The sequence below is a fragment of the Motacilla alba genome, chromosome 14 (assembly GCF_015832195.1).
Source record: "Motacilla alba alba isolate MOTALB_02 chromosome 14, Motacilla_alba_V1.0_pri, whole genome shotgun sequence".
Lineage (NCBI taxonomy): Eukaryota > Metazoa > Chordata > Aves > Passeriformes > Motacillidae > Motacilla > Motacilla alba.
The window spans coordinates 1,263,687-1,278,364 of NC_052029.1; the positions used below are offsets into that span (position 1 = coordinate 1,263,687).

Sequence of the window (14,678 nt, forward strand, 5' to 3'; positions counted from 1 at the left end):
AGGTGTTTGGAATTAATAAATATTTCACTTTGGATGTGCGGAAAGAAAAAAATGCATTTAGTTTCTGGTGTGTGGATGGATCATTCACCTACCCCTGGCCTGGGCTTTATCAGTGGAGTATTTTGTCAATTCAGACACTGAATCAATGAAGGCCACATGCCACAACAAACTCAACCCCCTTTCCACCAGCAAAAACTATCCATTCATGTTGGCAGAACTATCTTGATGGTGCCTGTAAAATCAGCTGCCCTAACACCTGCCAGAGGATGTCTTCTCCAAGTTCTGAGTCTGACAAGGGAGTCAGCACCTCAGCAGTGAGGACACCATGTGATGTGTACTCTCTCAAGTCCTTTGAGTTGGATTCAACTGTTCCATCTGTTCCTGTTGCCATGCCACAGTTTTGTGCTGGGGGCAGGAACACAGGCTGCAGAAATGCTCAGAGATGCCTCTTCCTCTCACAGGCAGCAAGGCACTGCAGTGCCAGTTAAGGAACACAGCTGAGAAGTCAATCCCCTGCTTGGGTGGGGGCTTGTTTCCTGCAGCAGAGACCTGGCTGAACAGGAAGGAGGAGAAGTAACCTGTGGTCTTACATAACCTAAAGGAACTCATGGTCTTAAACCTCTCAGTGGCACCAAGATTTCCTCCTGCCCTACATCCTGCCAATTACTGGGTCAGTTTTCTTCAGCAGCATTCCTGTTCCCCAAAGACAGCCCTGAAGGGTTTAAGACGTTTCTGCCAGGAAATTCACAGGAACCTGCTGAAGACTCCCATGGAAAAGCAACAGAGTTGGTAACAGAGCTCAGCTCTACCTTCCCAAAGCTGATCCTGGCAGCACTCCAGCAGACAAAGCTGCTGAGGTTGCCTCGAGCTTCCTCTGCCTTTGATGACTGGCCTTGGTTTACTGATGATCAAGCTCTTTCTTCTACACTAAATTCCTGCTGCATGATCTTTAAAAGGATGGGAGATAATAATTTAGATGTGCTTGACTGTAACTAGATCAACCATAACTGTGGACAGTCAAAGGCATTCCAAAATGAGTCCTTACTCTGGTGCCAGCCCTGGTTTATGGTTATCCAAAGCAAAAAAACAATGACTGGTTTCAAACTGGTGACAGATTAGTCTCAAAAAGGGAATGATTATCTGAACTCTGCCCAGAGCTTTGAAATTCATCCAAACACCAGGGCTTCAGTCAGTCAAAGTCAGCATAGAACTGAAAGAGCTCCATTGATTTGCAACCACTGCAGATCCAACCCTTTGAAACAGCTATTGATATTCCAAGTATTTTTGTGATTTGGCTTGTTTCAGAGGCCAAACACCCAAAGTTATGAACTTGTTTCACAGAATCATGGAATATCCTGATTTGGAAGGGATAACGATCATCCAGTCCAGCTCCTGGCCCTGCACAGATCCCCCAACAATCCCACCCTGGGCATCCCTGGCAGCGCTGTCCAAGCTCTCCTGGAGCTCTGGCAGCCTCGGGGCCGTGCCCGTTCCCTGGGGAGCCTGGGCAGTGCCCAGCACCCTCCGGGGGAAGAACCTTTCCCTGATATCCAACCTGACCCTCCCCTGCCACAGCTCCATGCCATGTTTGACTCACAGAAGTTTTACCTGACCTGGTAGTCTGGAACTGGAATAAAAGATGACCTCATTTATATGGTGCTTGTTTGGATATAATTTTTAGGGGCCAAGGACTTTCTAAAGGTGCTCCTGATTCTGCTTCAGGTTCAGATTTCTTTCCATTGACATCCTCATCCTGCTCCTTGCAGGAACTGGTTCACAGCAGGGATACCTGCACATTTCAAGCCTCGGGTTCTTTCCTACCCCCACTGTATCCTCAATTCAGGAGTGAGCCAGTGCACCAAAATCAAGCACATAATGCAAAATGCTTGAAGTGCTGCAGGGGCAGAGCTGAGGGACTCACCTGCGAGCCTGTAGGATCTGCAGAGGCGAAGGATAAGGGAATAAAGAGGCAGGGAGTCAATCAGGTCCACCAGCAAGTGTATGAGGCCCTGCACAATCACCACCAGCAACCGGAGCTACAAAAACCAGTTTAACAGAACATCTCAGGAAACAGGAGATTAAACACTTGTAAATTCCTGAGCTGAGTTTGGATCTAACACTGCTGTGTGCTAAGCTAAGGCCTCCCAAAGTGGGTGTGATGTTTGGAAGTGCTGAGCATCCAGACCCTGTGTGAGGGTCCTCACCAGTCTGGGTTTAAGGGGTAACTGGAATGAAGCTCCTGCAGCTGGAGAAGCTGTGACCAGCAAGGACATGAGAACTATTCCACTTTCAACAGCCACAGTTGAAAAAGAAGCCCAAATTCTCCCACTTTGAGTCAATTCCATCACTGTGTACCATTGAATGTAAATTTTACTCTCTCCAACAGTGAGCTGCAACAGCTCATTTCAGCCTGAAGAAACCCCAGGTAGAGTTTAAGCAAGAGCAGAGCAGGCAGAAATGAGCTTCCTGCTCTGAGTTTTCTGTCCCTGACTAAAGCACCTCCTTTTGTCACACTGCAGTTATTTTCTGCTGCCAAGCTCATCTGAAAAGAGAGGGCTCAAAAAAGATGCTGAAAACATGTGATGGCCACTGTCTGTGGAAAATTTGGCTCCGGGCAGACCGCGGAGAGGACCGGTCATATTGGGGGAAGAAAAGAAAAATAAAGAAGTTCAAACTTCTGAGGAAAGCTTGGCTAAAAACATTTAATGCAGCACGCTAATTCCCTGAAAAAAAAGTTCTGGATCAGACTATAGAGGCCATCACCACAGATGTGGACACAAACATATCAACTTCTGAGAGAAAGAGGGAACAGTTTGTCCTGTGGCCAGGATTTGTTGGGAATTTCCTCTGGAAAAATACAAACATGAGCTGTGTGTGAGAATCCTTCCTAAGACATCCACATTTTTTTATTTTCTTTATGGATGACCATAAATGTCTAGGAAACCATTTTTTACTACCTCAGAAGAGAGTGTTTGACTTGTTTCAAGGGTTAAATCTTACCAGGGTAAACACCAAATAATACAGTGCAGTTGTAGGCAGAAGGAACAGCAGGATCGTGAACAGCAAAGTGCCAATAAATAACTAGGGAAAGAGGAAACACAATCATGAGCAGAGCAACGGTAAAATAAAATACATTACAAATAAAAAATAGGAGACTCCGAGGCAATGGAAGTTTGCAGGACTCCTTAATGTGTTTTTATCTTGCCTATGTGAATAATGCTGTTACCTTGGATACTTCCAGTATTTCTCCTCTCACTAGGCCTTCTTCAAATTTCTTATTATGGGAGTACATTTGGAAAGATAAAAGCTGGATCTTGACAGCACTTTTCCTTTACAGACAACATTCAAGATTTCCAATTTCAGGCCAGCTTCCTTAGGAAACTAGACTTAAGTGATCTTGCAATTTTCCCACTCTCTGTCCCCAAAAGTTTTAGAGCCCCTGATCAGATTTTACCAGAAAAATGTGGAAAATAACAGAGAAGTGGTAATTTGAATGGGAATTCTGGAAAGAACTGAGAAGTACTTTTGTTCCTCCTTGTTTTAGCAGTGCAGGCACCTGGTGCAAACCTGACAGAATTATTTGTGATAAACATTCCCAGCAGCAACTGGCTGAGCTTCCAGCTACAGGAATTCTGCCTCTTGCTCAGTGGGAAGGTGGGAGAGACAAAGAAGCTGGAGTCGGGAAGCAATATTTAGAGGATGAAGGAGAAAAATCCCTAAGGAAGGAGGTGTCATTAGCTCCACTGCCCACAGAAAAAGTTATTTTTATTCTGGGCCAGCGTAGGTTGGCATAGGTCTAAATAATTCCAAGTGGGAGAATTCAGATTTATACCAAACAGGGACCTGACTCTTCTATTTCCAGTCACCACTTCCAGATCAGAGAGGCCACAGGAGCACAGGGCACTGCAACCTCTGCAAAAACGGACCATGGCTGCAGGATACAATGGAAGAAAACAACCCAGCAGCCACAGCACGGAGATGGATCAGCATCACAGCTTTAGGGATGTAACCAGGAATAGATCACAACCCAATCCATTCTCCTCACAGCAGTTGTTTCTCCCTTCTCCTGTCACTTCACTGCAGTTGTTTAAACCTCCAAAAGTCTTTTAAGGTCTGCTTTGAATGTCTCTTCCTACCCGGCCAGCGACACAATTCCCACTGGTCTCCGCAGCAGCAGGATAAAGCCTCAAGCGCCAAACCAATTCTCCTCAAAGTACACAGGGAGTGAGCCCTGATGCAAACCTGGCACGGAGGCTTTTAAATCACCAAAGAAACAGAAAACCAGCTCTCAGCTGTGGTGCAAGAAGCTCAAGGTTATCTGTTGTAACAGAAAGAGGCGCTGACCCTGCAAGTTTCCAAATATTATTGTATTACTTCAATGATGTTTGCAGCTGCTGGCCTGCAGCAGTTCAGGCTCTGTTGGACTTTTGCATGGCATTTCAGAAATTAAAAAGAGCTTACAGCACTTCACAAAGAACTGTCTCTGCCTGAGTGAGAGTGTGTGGGCCAGGCTCCAGCACAACGTGAATGAAACGGGGCCTTTTAATAGAAACGCTGCCACGGCTGTTACTGTGGCAACACTGCTGGGCACCACATTTCCAACTGCCTCCATCCCTCCCCCGTTCCCACTCCGGGCTCAGGAGCTCCCAGCATCTGCAGCACCCACCACAGCTCAGCTCGCAGGGTGCCTGGCACATGCTCAGGGCAGCTCTGCACTTGCCACAGTTTGGCCCTCTGAGAAACAGAAGGGGAAAGGGAAGGAATGGGATGGGATGGGATGGGATGGGATGGGATGCTGGAGAGCAGGGATAGAGTGCAGGGTAGGGAAGGGGTGCAAGGAAGGGGTGCAGGGCAGGGAGGAGGCATTGCAGGGTAGGGGAGGGGTGCAGGGAATGGAAGTGGTATAGGGAAGGGAAGAACTGCTGCAGGTAAGGAAAGGGTGTTGGAGGGCAGGGAAGGAGTCCACGGCAATGAAGGGGTGCTGCAGGGCAGTCAAGGAATGCTGTAAAGCAGCAGAAGAGCCATGGGCTCAGAGTGTTGGGGTATGTCCTTGTTCTGGGCACCACAAAGGCTCCTGTGTCTGTGCCCCAGTATCAGTCAGAGCAGGAGGGAGGGCATCACCAAAGGCAGTGCCCTGGGGTGTCCCCAGGGCTGTGGCACTACCTGGTCCAGGTCATAGGAGCAGGAATCCACCCGCTGCCGCAGCACGTTCCACTTCTTGCCTCGGAACAGGCGCCACAGAGAGGACAGGCCGTAGATCTTCAGGCAGTAGAGCCTGAGAAAAGAGAAGACTCTGCAGCACAGCTGGCAGCTCCCAGCTCCAGCACCACCCAGCTGTGACCAGCACAGCCCCATGCCTACTAACCCACCTGCAGAGCCAGGGGTGGCAAAAGAAACACACTGGGAATGATGCAGATAAATACTCATGGCTCAGACAACTCTATCTGGGCTGGTCCCTGGCACGGCTGGTCCCTGGTACTGCAGCCAGCTCTGGGCCACTGGAGGGCAATGGCCAGGCTATGCCCTGGAGCTGCAGCAATCACCAGCCTCATGGCAACACTTTCCCTGCAGCAAAAGGGTGGGGAAGCCCTGGTACAGGGTGCCCAGAGAAGCTGTGGCTGCCCCTGCATCCCCAGAAGTGGCCAAGACCAGGATGGATGGGACTTGGAGCAACCTGGGGTAGTGGAAGGTGTCCCTGCCATGGCAGGAGATGAGCTTTAAGTCCCCTTCCAACCCAAACCATCGCATGATTCTATGAGAAGAACCAGCAATCCTATTTCCCCAAGGTCACCTGTATCTCTTCAGTTCAGATCTGTCCCTTTCTCTGCCTTCAGACCCTTCCAGACAGGGCTGGCCAAGGTGTTACCTCCACACCTGAGACAATGCAATGCAATTGTGCCTCTGCAGCTGAGATACAAGGGAGAGGAGTGGAGCCCCTGAAGTTTTCCTAGTAGCCCACAGCTCTAAAAATCCTTAAGAGTGGGAAGAGACCAGTGAAATGCCTGGTGGCCCCTACTGCATCCCTTCCTGAGGCTTTCAGAACTTGGTGCTATGAGACTTGGAGCTAATTTTCTCACAGAAAAATGACAACAGTGAGGAAAACTTGTGGTGACAAGGGGTGGGAAACATACACCTCTTTATGGAATAACAGCAAGGAAGAAAGAGCCCTTGGGATGGAGAGGAGGCACAAAGTGCCCTGGGCCGCAGTGCCAACATACTGGGACATAAAGAAAGGGTACATGGCCAATGTGTGGAGCAGAACAGAGTCTGAGAAAGCCTGAGCTACAAAAGCCAGACTGGCAAACCAGGCTACCTAAGGTGTGGAGGCTGCTCAGATTTCACAGCAGCAATGTGAAAGCAGAGGCAAGGAATCTCATCCAAGAGAAGAATCTGGTTTGAGGAACACCAACTGCTTCAAGGAATTGGCAGGGTGCCTCCAGACTGGCAGGCACAGCTTGGTGCACTAATCCCTAGGCAGGAGAGAGCCCAGGACAACTCCTCCAGGTTCTGGCACACACCTGCCCATGGCTCTGACTAAGGCCACGCTCTCCCTGCAACCCCTGACATGACACCCAGCAGGTGTTGCTGCAGTGGCACCTGCCCCACCTGCCCTGCTGCCTGCACACACATGCCTGCCCTCGTTTCACTCTGTGGTTTGCTCCACAAGGAGATCTCAGGCTTCACCAGCACCTGAACCAGCAAATTCTTCCTCCTGCCAGCTGCAGGAATTCAAGGGGCTGTGCTGGCTGTGGGTGACTGCTGACTCTTCCTGGCTCTCCATGGGGACAGCACACATCTGTACACCCTGTACTTCTGACAAACACAAGACAGGTAGGCTGGCTCCCTGCAGCTCCAGGGAAGAGCAATCAGCTGACAAAATGCTTTTCCTACTTCCTACTACCACTCTGCACAACCAGGTTGAGCAAGGCCATTCCTCCCAGACCAACACAGAAATTCCAGTAATTAGAGGTGTTGGGAAGAGACCTCCCACTCCTGACATTACTGATTCTGGGTGTAAGACCTATGCTCACAACAGACTGGGCTCATAAATCAGATCTCAGTATTTTCAACCATTCCCTAAACTACCCATTGCTAAAGATTTTTTATTTCCTATGTTAAGTCTGAGGAGGGACAATGGCCATTCTGTACTTTATAAGGCAAAAGGTCCTTTATCTCTTCTATCCCATCTCCCTGCAAGCACATCCTGTGGCCTGTGGGACTCCTTGGTGCAGCACAAATTAGAGGAGAGCAGGAACACAGCACAGCGATGGGCACCTCTTGCACAGGAAGCCCAATATGCCCCAGATGTGCCCCAAAGCTCCCTGCACTCACCCTACTCATTCAGAGCCTCTGCCCAGCTCTCAGGCCATGGGACCCTCCAGACTATGACACCAGGATAGTGTCACAGGCCCCCTGTAACCCCAAATCTGCCACCTGTGCTCCACAGTGCAGGCAAGGACCTCTGAAGCAGGGCAGAGACAGGGATTTTGGGGATTCTCCTAAACTGCAGGGGTTCCCCTCTCCTCCTCCTCTTCTCAAGCTCCCCTCCAAATCTCTAGCAGGGTGCAATGGAGGAGAGCACTATGAGGTCGGATCAAAGGGATGGGGTGAGCTGCTTTCTTGTCCTCTGCCCGTCATGTAGTTTCATTTTTCCAGGTCACTACCACAACAGACAAATATCTAAACGGACGAAAGCCATATCTAAACATGGCTTGCTTGCACTGCTGTGGCCATCATTTCTACAGGCTCAAAAGACTGCAAGAAATTACTGTGGGTTAAACTGTGAATTCAGGAGAACTACACCAGGACTGAACGCTTCACCACAGCCTGAGGGGTTTCCAAACAAAGCCCAGAGAGGGAGGGGGACTCACCTGGCCCCGTAGACATAGAAGCAGTAGATGTGGAAGGTCAGGAGCGCGATGATGTCGGAGAGGATGCAGAGAGCCACGGTCAGGCCCAGACAAGCCGACAGCCCCACGTACCACAGGATCATCTCAATGAAGGGGGACAGCAGGTGGATGTAGCCTGGTGGACATGGCAGAGGGTCAGTGTTCAACTGGGTCATCTCCCTCTTGACCCTCTCAAAAGGCTGATTCCCCTTGCCCTAGAACACTGCTCAGAAATCAGAGCCATGACAACATGGAAGTGGAGCTGGAAAACTCCTTTAGATGCCATCTTCTCTTTAAGGGGGCCAACAAAAACTCTCCTTCTGCCTGAGTTCTGGCCCAAGGTGGGGCAGCACTGGGAGGATGGGAAGGAGTGTGCACAGCTTGAACACAGCAGTCACCTTTCTCCACATGGGATTTCATGGAATTAGCATGACATGCTTTAGGTTGCAAGGCACCTTAAAGATAATTCAGTGCCACCTCCCTGCCACGGGCAGGGACACCTCCCACCAGACCAGGTTGTTTCAACTCCTTCCCAATCTGGCCTTGAACACTTCCAGAGATGTAACATTTGATTTTCTAAATTTGTGTCCAGGTTCTTAAGTATGTTTTTAACTGCACCCATCAACCTTTACTGCAACCATTCCTGTTTTTCTGCTCTTCCCACAAAAGCCACCTCATATGGCTTTTGTAAAATAAAGCAGTATGGACAAACAGTCTCTTTCATCACCAAAGTGGGGCAAAGTCACAGAAACAAGACCATACTTGACTGGTGAGCAAAGTAAATAAGTAAAATAACTACTGAGTTAATGTCCATCACGTCTGCACTCCTCCATCAAGGATAACAAGAGTGTTCTATTTCAAGGAAGAAACTGAAATAATAAAATTGCACTAAGCTGAAGTTGGTGATAGCACAGGGCTGGCATTTGCATCCTCACACATTTCTCATCCCTATCTCAAGAGCTGCCTCTCACATAACAAAGACCACGAAACCCTACAAAAGACCTCACAGCAGTGCCTTCCCTTGGACACTCACCACCAGTGACACCAAGGAGCAATCCAACAGCATCCACACTTCTTGCAGAGCATCAATACCAGCACTTTATTTAATATGCATGAATTCCTTGTGTGGGAATCCAACTTTGGCTTCAGTTCCCACAGCAGGAAGACTCTCAGACAAGTCTGTACTTGCAGAAGCACATTTTGATTCATTACTCACCTCTAGGCAAACATTAAACACTCAGAGGGAAGAGATGAAAAGGGAGGCTGGAAAGTTAAACAATTTCACTTACTGATCCAAAGATGGATGTGATAAAGGAAGAAACGGCCCAAAACTTGATCCAAGGCTCGGTTCATTTTCAGTCCAGCTGGTGCTCCCATCAGCCACTGGAGCAGGTCCTGCAGCTCTTCAGCCACGTGCTGCAAACACAAGGAAGCCAGGCCATGGAGAGAAAAGACTGCAATCACTCTGAACAGGGCCAGTGCACTGTAACTGCTGCCCCCTCAAGTATTCCACTACAACCTTCAAACCAATGTGAAAAAACCCAAACAACTGCTTTACAGACAGCTACCTGAATCAGAAATGCACTTTTATTAACTCCTTACTGAATCAAACACAACAGCTGAGAGGAACCTGAATTGCTTCACTGGTCTCTGTGCCGGGACCATGGAACTGTCACTTCTGGCCACCTCTGGAAGGTTTGCACAGTAGGATTCCTTGGGGTAATGAGGGTTCTGGTAATAGATGGCAAATGCTGGTGCACAAATCCACTTCTGGGGACAGTCAGGTGAAAAGTCAGAGCTGAGTTTGAGGAAGGCTGTTAGGATTTTAAAAGGGGGGAAGATGGTAGTGCACTAATGGGCAAAAGAGAGTTAATTTTTATAAACAATCTGTGTTTGTTTAGAGCAGGGTAAAAAACACAATTACATAAATGTATTTCATGCACGGACTCTCTTGATACTTTGTGGTGTACTAGACAATATCCCTGATCTTGCCTATCACTCTCTGCTGGCTTCATGGGTACTCATGGCATCCCAGCAACAAAGCAGCCTTGGAATCACTGATGAAAAACACTAATGGAGGTCCTCCCCACATCACTGAGTCCGAAAATCATTATGGTTGGAAAAGCCCTCTAACATCAAGTCCTATGAACCTAATACTGCCAGGTGCATCACTAACTTACATCCCCAAGTGCCACATCCACATGGCTTTTTGCACACTTCCAGTGACTCCACCACTGTCCTGGGGAGCCTGTGACAGTGCCTGACCACCCTCCTCATAAAGCAATTTTCCCAATATCCAATTTAAACCTCCCCTGATGCAACTTGAAGTTGTTTCCTCTTATCCTGTCCCTGGTTACCCGGCTGTCCCCTGCTGTCAGGAGTTGAGCAGAGACAGAAGGTCCCCCCTGAGCCTCCTTTTCTCCAGGCTGAGCCCCTTGTCCAGCTCCCTCAGCCACTCCTCGTGCTCCAGTCTCTTCCCAGCTCTGTTCCCTTCCGTGGACCTGCTCCAGGCCCATGTGCTGTCACTTCACTGCTGCAAAAAAAACCAAACCCCAGCTCTGGGCTTGATCTTCCCTACCTCAAATGTGTGCTCCAGACCATTCATTGAGGGCTGTTATTCACTTTTTCTGGTGATTTCAGCCCAGGCTGGCGTTATCTATTGATTTTCTGCCTCCACTCCACTACTCCACACTTCTCTTGCAGTTGGGTGATTTTTCTCCTCAGAAGTTCACACTTGCCCTGCTCCCCTGAGCTGAAACCATTGCTGAGCACCAGTTACCAAGCTCTGAGCTGAGGGAGCTGATAACCTTCAGCAAACAGGTGGGGAAAATATCTGGAAGTGATCTCTTACACTGTCCCACATGGACAGAGATTGTGAGGAAAAGCCCTCTTTCTCCAAAAATCCCACTTACAGCCCACGCAAGTGAAGGGCACTGAGAACTGCCCATGTGCTGAACCACCAAGCCACGCTCCCTAAAGCTGATGCACTGCAGCCTACTTTCCTTATCATTCACATGTGTAACTTCCCTATGGAAAAAAATATTTCCAAGGAATGGTTCCATTTTCTTTATTAACCAACAGATCCTGGCAAAATGGGTATGTAAACATTTACTTTCAGTGCAATGGCAAAATTAATGGTTCCATTTTCAACTTCTCCAAAAGGCTTGTCTTTCTATTCCCTTCCTTTTCTATCTGTCTCACTGCAAGTCAGGACTGATTGGATCCCATGGAGCTCACCTCTGTGGCTAAGAAGCGTTTGCTGCTTTATAAATAGACTGGTTTTAATATTTAAAGTGTTGGATTGGTAACTTAGAAAAAGCATTTGGGGATTTTAATGAAATATTTAAATGCTTGAAAGCAGTCCTTCAGCAAGGCTGAGTTTTAGCAGGGAGTATTTCTGGAGGCTGCCAGTCCCAGAGGTGCTGCTAAACCCTGACAGGGGCACGTAGGCCTGGGAAGGTGCCCTACCTTGCTGTTATTTAGCTGGGCAAGGCACCTCAAAACAGAGTCCTGGAGCATAACCTTGCAGGTTGTTTTCCAGACAGGTATTTTAGGACTGATCAATAGCGAGCAGAATCAGGAAAGGTGACGGTGAGTCCGATTCTCCTCCTGTAGTCATGAATACTGAATGTGGGCATATTAATAAATCAGATACAGTGGTTTGGAAGTGTTTCATAACAGGATACTGGGACATGACCAAACTGGAGAGAGACTGGTGCTAAGGAGAGTTAGATGAGCTCACTGTGGAAATATTCTCTTTCCTGTCATGCTCTTCTTCCTAGTTTCCATGTGCAGAGGACTAATGCTGATGTGCCACGGCTGGAAAAGGACACACAGGGCACTGTGATGCTCCAGGGAGTGGAACTGGGGAAGGGTCAGGAGCACCAGCAGGGGCTGAGGGAGCTGGAGTGGGGGCTCAGCCTGGAGAGAAGGAGGTTCAGGGGGGACCTTGTTGCTCTGCACAACTCCCTGACAGAAGGGGACAGCCGGGGGGGTCGGGCTCTGCTCCAGGGAACAGGGACAGGACAAGGGGAAACGGCCTCAAGTTGCAGTAGCAGAGGTTCACACTGGATATTGAGAAAATTTCTTCACTGAAAGGGTGGTCAGGCACTGACACAGCTGCCTGGGGCAGTGGTGGAGTCCCCATCCCTGGAGTCCCTTGAGGACAGGGGTTAGTGGTGAACACAGTGGTGCTGGGCTGATGGTTGGACTTTGTGATCCTAAAGGTCTTTTCCAGCTTTAAGGGTTCTATCTGGTGCAAGTCAGAGCATGCAGAGCCAAAGCTGTCCCTGTCAAACACACCTGCCCTGTGTCTGTTTCAGGTGATTGGGGCTCTAAGATACAATATTTTATAAATTAATATGTAAACATATTTTTCAGGAAGCACTCTCTCTGCTTGCTTTGTTTATGGATCAGTGGAACAAGACCGACTAGAAGCATACATCCAATTATCTCCAAGCCCCAGTAAAGCTTTTGCAGGCACAATCTATGATAAATATGTAACTGTTTCAAACAGATTGCAACTTAGGAAAAAGAGACATCAGCAAGGATAAAAGAGATAAAGGGGAAAAAAAAAGGGAGATGGTTTATAAGCAGTTCTGTTTAAAACTAGTGCAGTGCTTTGAGTCAGGTATTTCTGAAAGAAGGCTGTCTTGTGGAAGGCAAAAGCAAGGACAACCATTGGGAAGCCTGGTGGGATCAAGAGAAGGAGGAAGGTAGGAGTTGTGAGGTCACCTACAGAGAGAAGATTATTCAAGTTTTCCATTTTTGGATTTGAAAGCCTGCTTCAAAAATCAGTCTTTCCTAACAGCTCCTTGCCAGTTACTCCCTGGGTGTCTCTGAATCACATCTGCCTCACTGAGTGACAAAAGCAGCTTGTTATTACAGCCAGCACAGTACAGCTCACCACGCTGGGAAAGTGGGAGCTGCATTCAGTGATGTCTTGTGCAGCATCAACAATTGCCACCCAAGTGCTGATTTGAGATCCATTTTATCAGAGGATGACAAGAGATGGCCAGGGAACACAGCTTGAACTCCTGGCAGCAGGCTGAGCTTGTGACCCTGACAGTGCTGAGAGTAAAAATCACTCACCTGCACTGCCTCCTTCCAGAGAGATGTTGGTTGGAAAAAACCCAAGCACTGTATCCAGGGCCCACACAGCTGGGATTTTGTCAATGTTAAAATCAACCAATCAAACCAGTAAGGTTATGTGTTATATAAGGGTAGTCTGTCAATATTAAAATCAATAAGGTTAAAGTGAGGTTATGTATATAGCCTTATTATACATAACAACCTTATTATAATAGCAACATAGAATGTCCTGAGTGGGAAGGGACCCATCAGGATCATCCAGTCCAGCTTCCAGCCCTGCACAGACCCCCCCCAACAATCCCACCCTGGGCATCCCTGAGAGTGCTCTCCAAACACTCCTGGAGCTCTGGCAGCTTGGGGGCTGTGACCATTCCCTGGGGAGCCTGGGCAGTGCCCAGCACCCTCTGGGCAAGTGAGATACCCAATGTTCTATTTACCAACAGATACAGAGGTGTAGGGTCAATGCTATCAGCATATCTGGGCACAGCTCAAAGCAGAAAAGTGTTAGGGAAGGATCTCTGCTCACAGGGAATGCTGAGTTACTGAACTTGGCAACAAACAAGCACTTGAGAAAGCCCAGTGATGGGAATAATGCAGACCAGATGGACACTCAGCAGCAGAGAGGAAACCTACTGCTGAATGGCTGAGGGGAGATTTTGCTGTCATACTGGAAAAGAAGTGGTGCTGGCTTGCACACCACATGCTGAAGTCATTGGTATATTTTGGGATCACTCAGATCTGCATTTTTTAAGGCTGCACATAATGCATATAAATCAATGCCCAGCAAAGGGAGTAAAAAGACTCCAAACGATTTTGTCCACAATCTCATATGCCTGAAAGAAGAAAGAAAGGCTGGAAAAAAAAAAAACAAACAAAAACCAAAAATTTGTGAATGGCCTGAACTGATAAGCCTGGAAAAACAGGGAAGAAAGGCACTGACTGGCTATCAGCCCCCCCCAGACATGGAGGAGTCAGCACTTCCAGGAATGAGAGCAAACAGCTCCTGGTGATAGCCAGGTAACAGAGTCCACGCATGGAGGAGGAGACTTGGTGAAGATAGCTGTCACTGTGATGCAAAAGCTGAGTGACAGATGAGCTAAATTACTGAAAGAGGAACAAACAAGCAACCCTCACAAGAAAGCCTGTCCAGGACAGGTGCTGGGGTTGGACACACCTTGAGCACAGAGAGCATCCATCTGCCAAAGACACTGGGCAGATGGAATCCCTCCCGGAGCCACCTGTGCAACCAGGAATGCAGCCAAAGCCACTTCCCTGCAGACTTGTTAAGAAATCAGATTTCTGAGAGCTGGGCACTTGCAGTAATCCCACAGGGAAAGATCTAGATAACTTAAACTTCTCCAGCCAAAATATCCGTAAGGGAATAGATGTAGGAATAAGGCTTAGAAGAATATTTGCAGTGTATAGCTCAAACACAAGACCAAGTATCCTGAAACAAATGGGGGTCTCCCTACCCACCACCACTGCTGAGTAGTGCCTACAGCACACATGCTGTCCTTAAAAGTTTGACTACAAAAGATAAGAAAACCAGAAATAGTCCTGATCCACAGCTATGCTGGACAATCCATACATGCTTTCTGAAAGTCCAGCATGTACAAGAATGATCAGAGACCTTGCAATAATTAAGGAGTTAGACATAGACCAAAAAGATCATCATCAAGGGAAATGTGAGCTCTTCCC

General features: G+C 48.1%; 1 protein-coding gene across 4 annotated transcripts in view; it reads right to left on the reverse strand.

Annotated features, from left to right (window-relative positions):
• Nucleotides 1-14,678, reverse strand: part of PIGQ (phosphatidylinositol glycan anchor biosynthesis class Q) — a 34,332-nt gene that overhangs the window by 7,373 nt on the left and 12,281 nt on the right. For all 4 annotated transcript variants that reach the window (XM_038150923.1, XM_038150926.1, XM_038150924.1 and 1 more), the window contains 5 exons: nucleotides 9,179-9,305; nucleotides 7,872-8,025; nucleotides 5,164-5,275; nucleotides 3,001-3,081; nucleotides 1,922-2,036 (listed from right to left, as the gene is read on the reverse strand). In XM_038150923.1, the coding sequence (XP_038006851.1) occupies nucleotides 1,922-2,036; nucleotides 3,001-3,081; nucleotides 5,164-5,275; nucleotides 7,872-8,025; nucleotides 9,179-9,305 (589 nt within the window). The remainder of the gene's footprint in view (nucleotides 1-1,921; nucleotides 2,037-3,000; nucleotides 3,082-5,163; nucleotides 5,276-7,871; nucleotides 8,026-9,178; nucleotides 9,306-14,678) is intronic.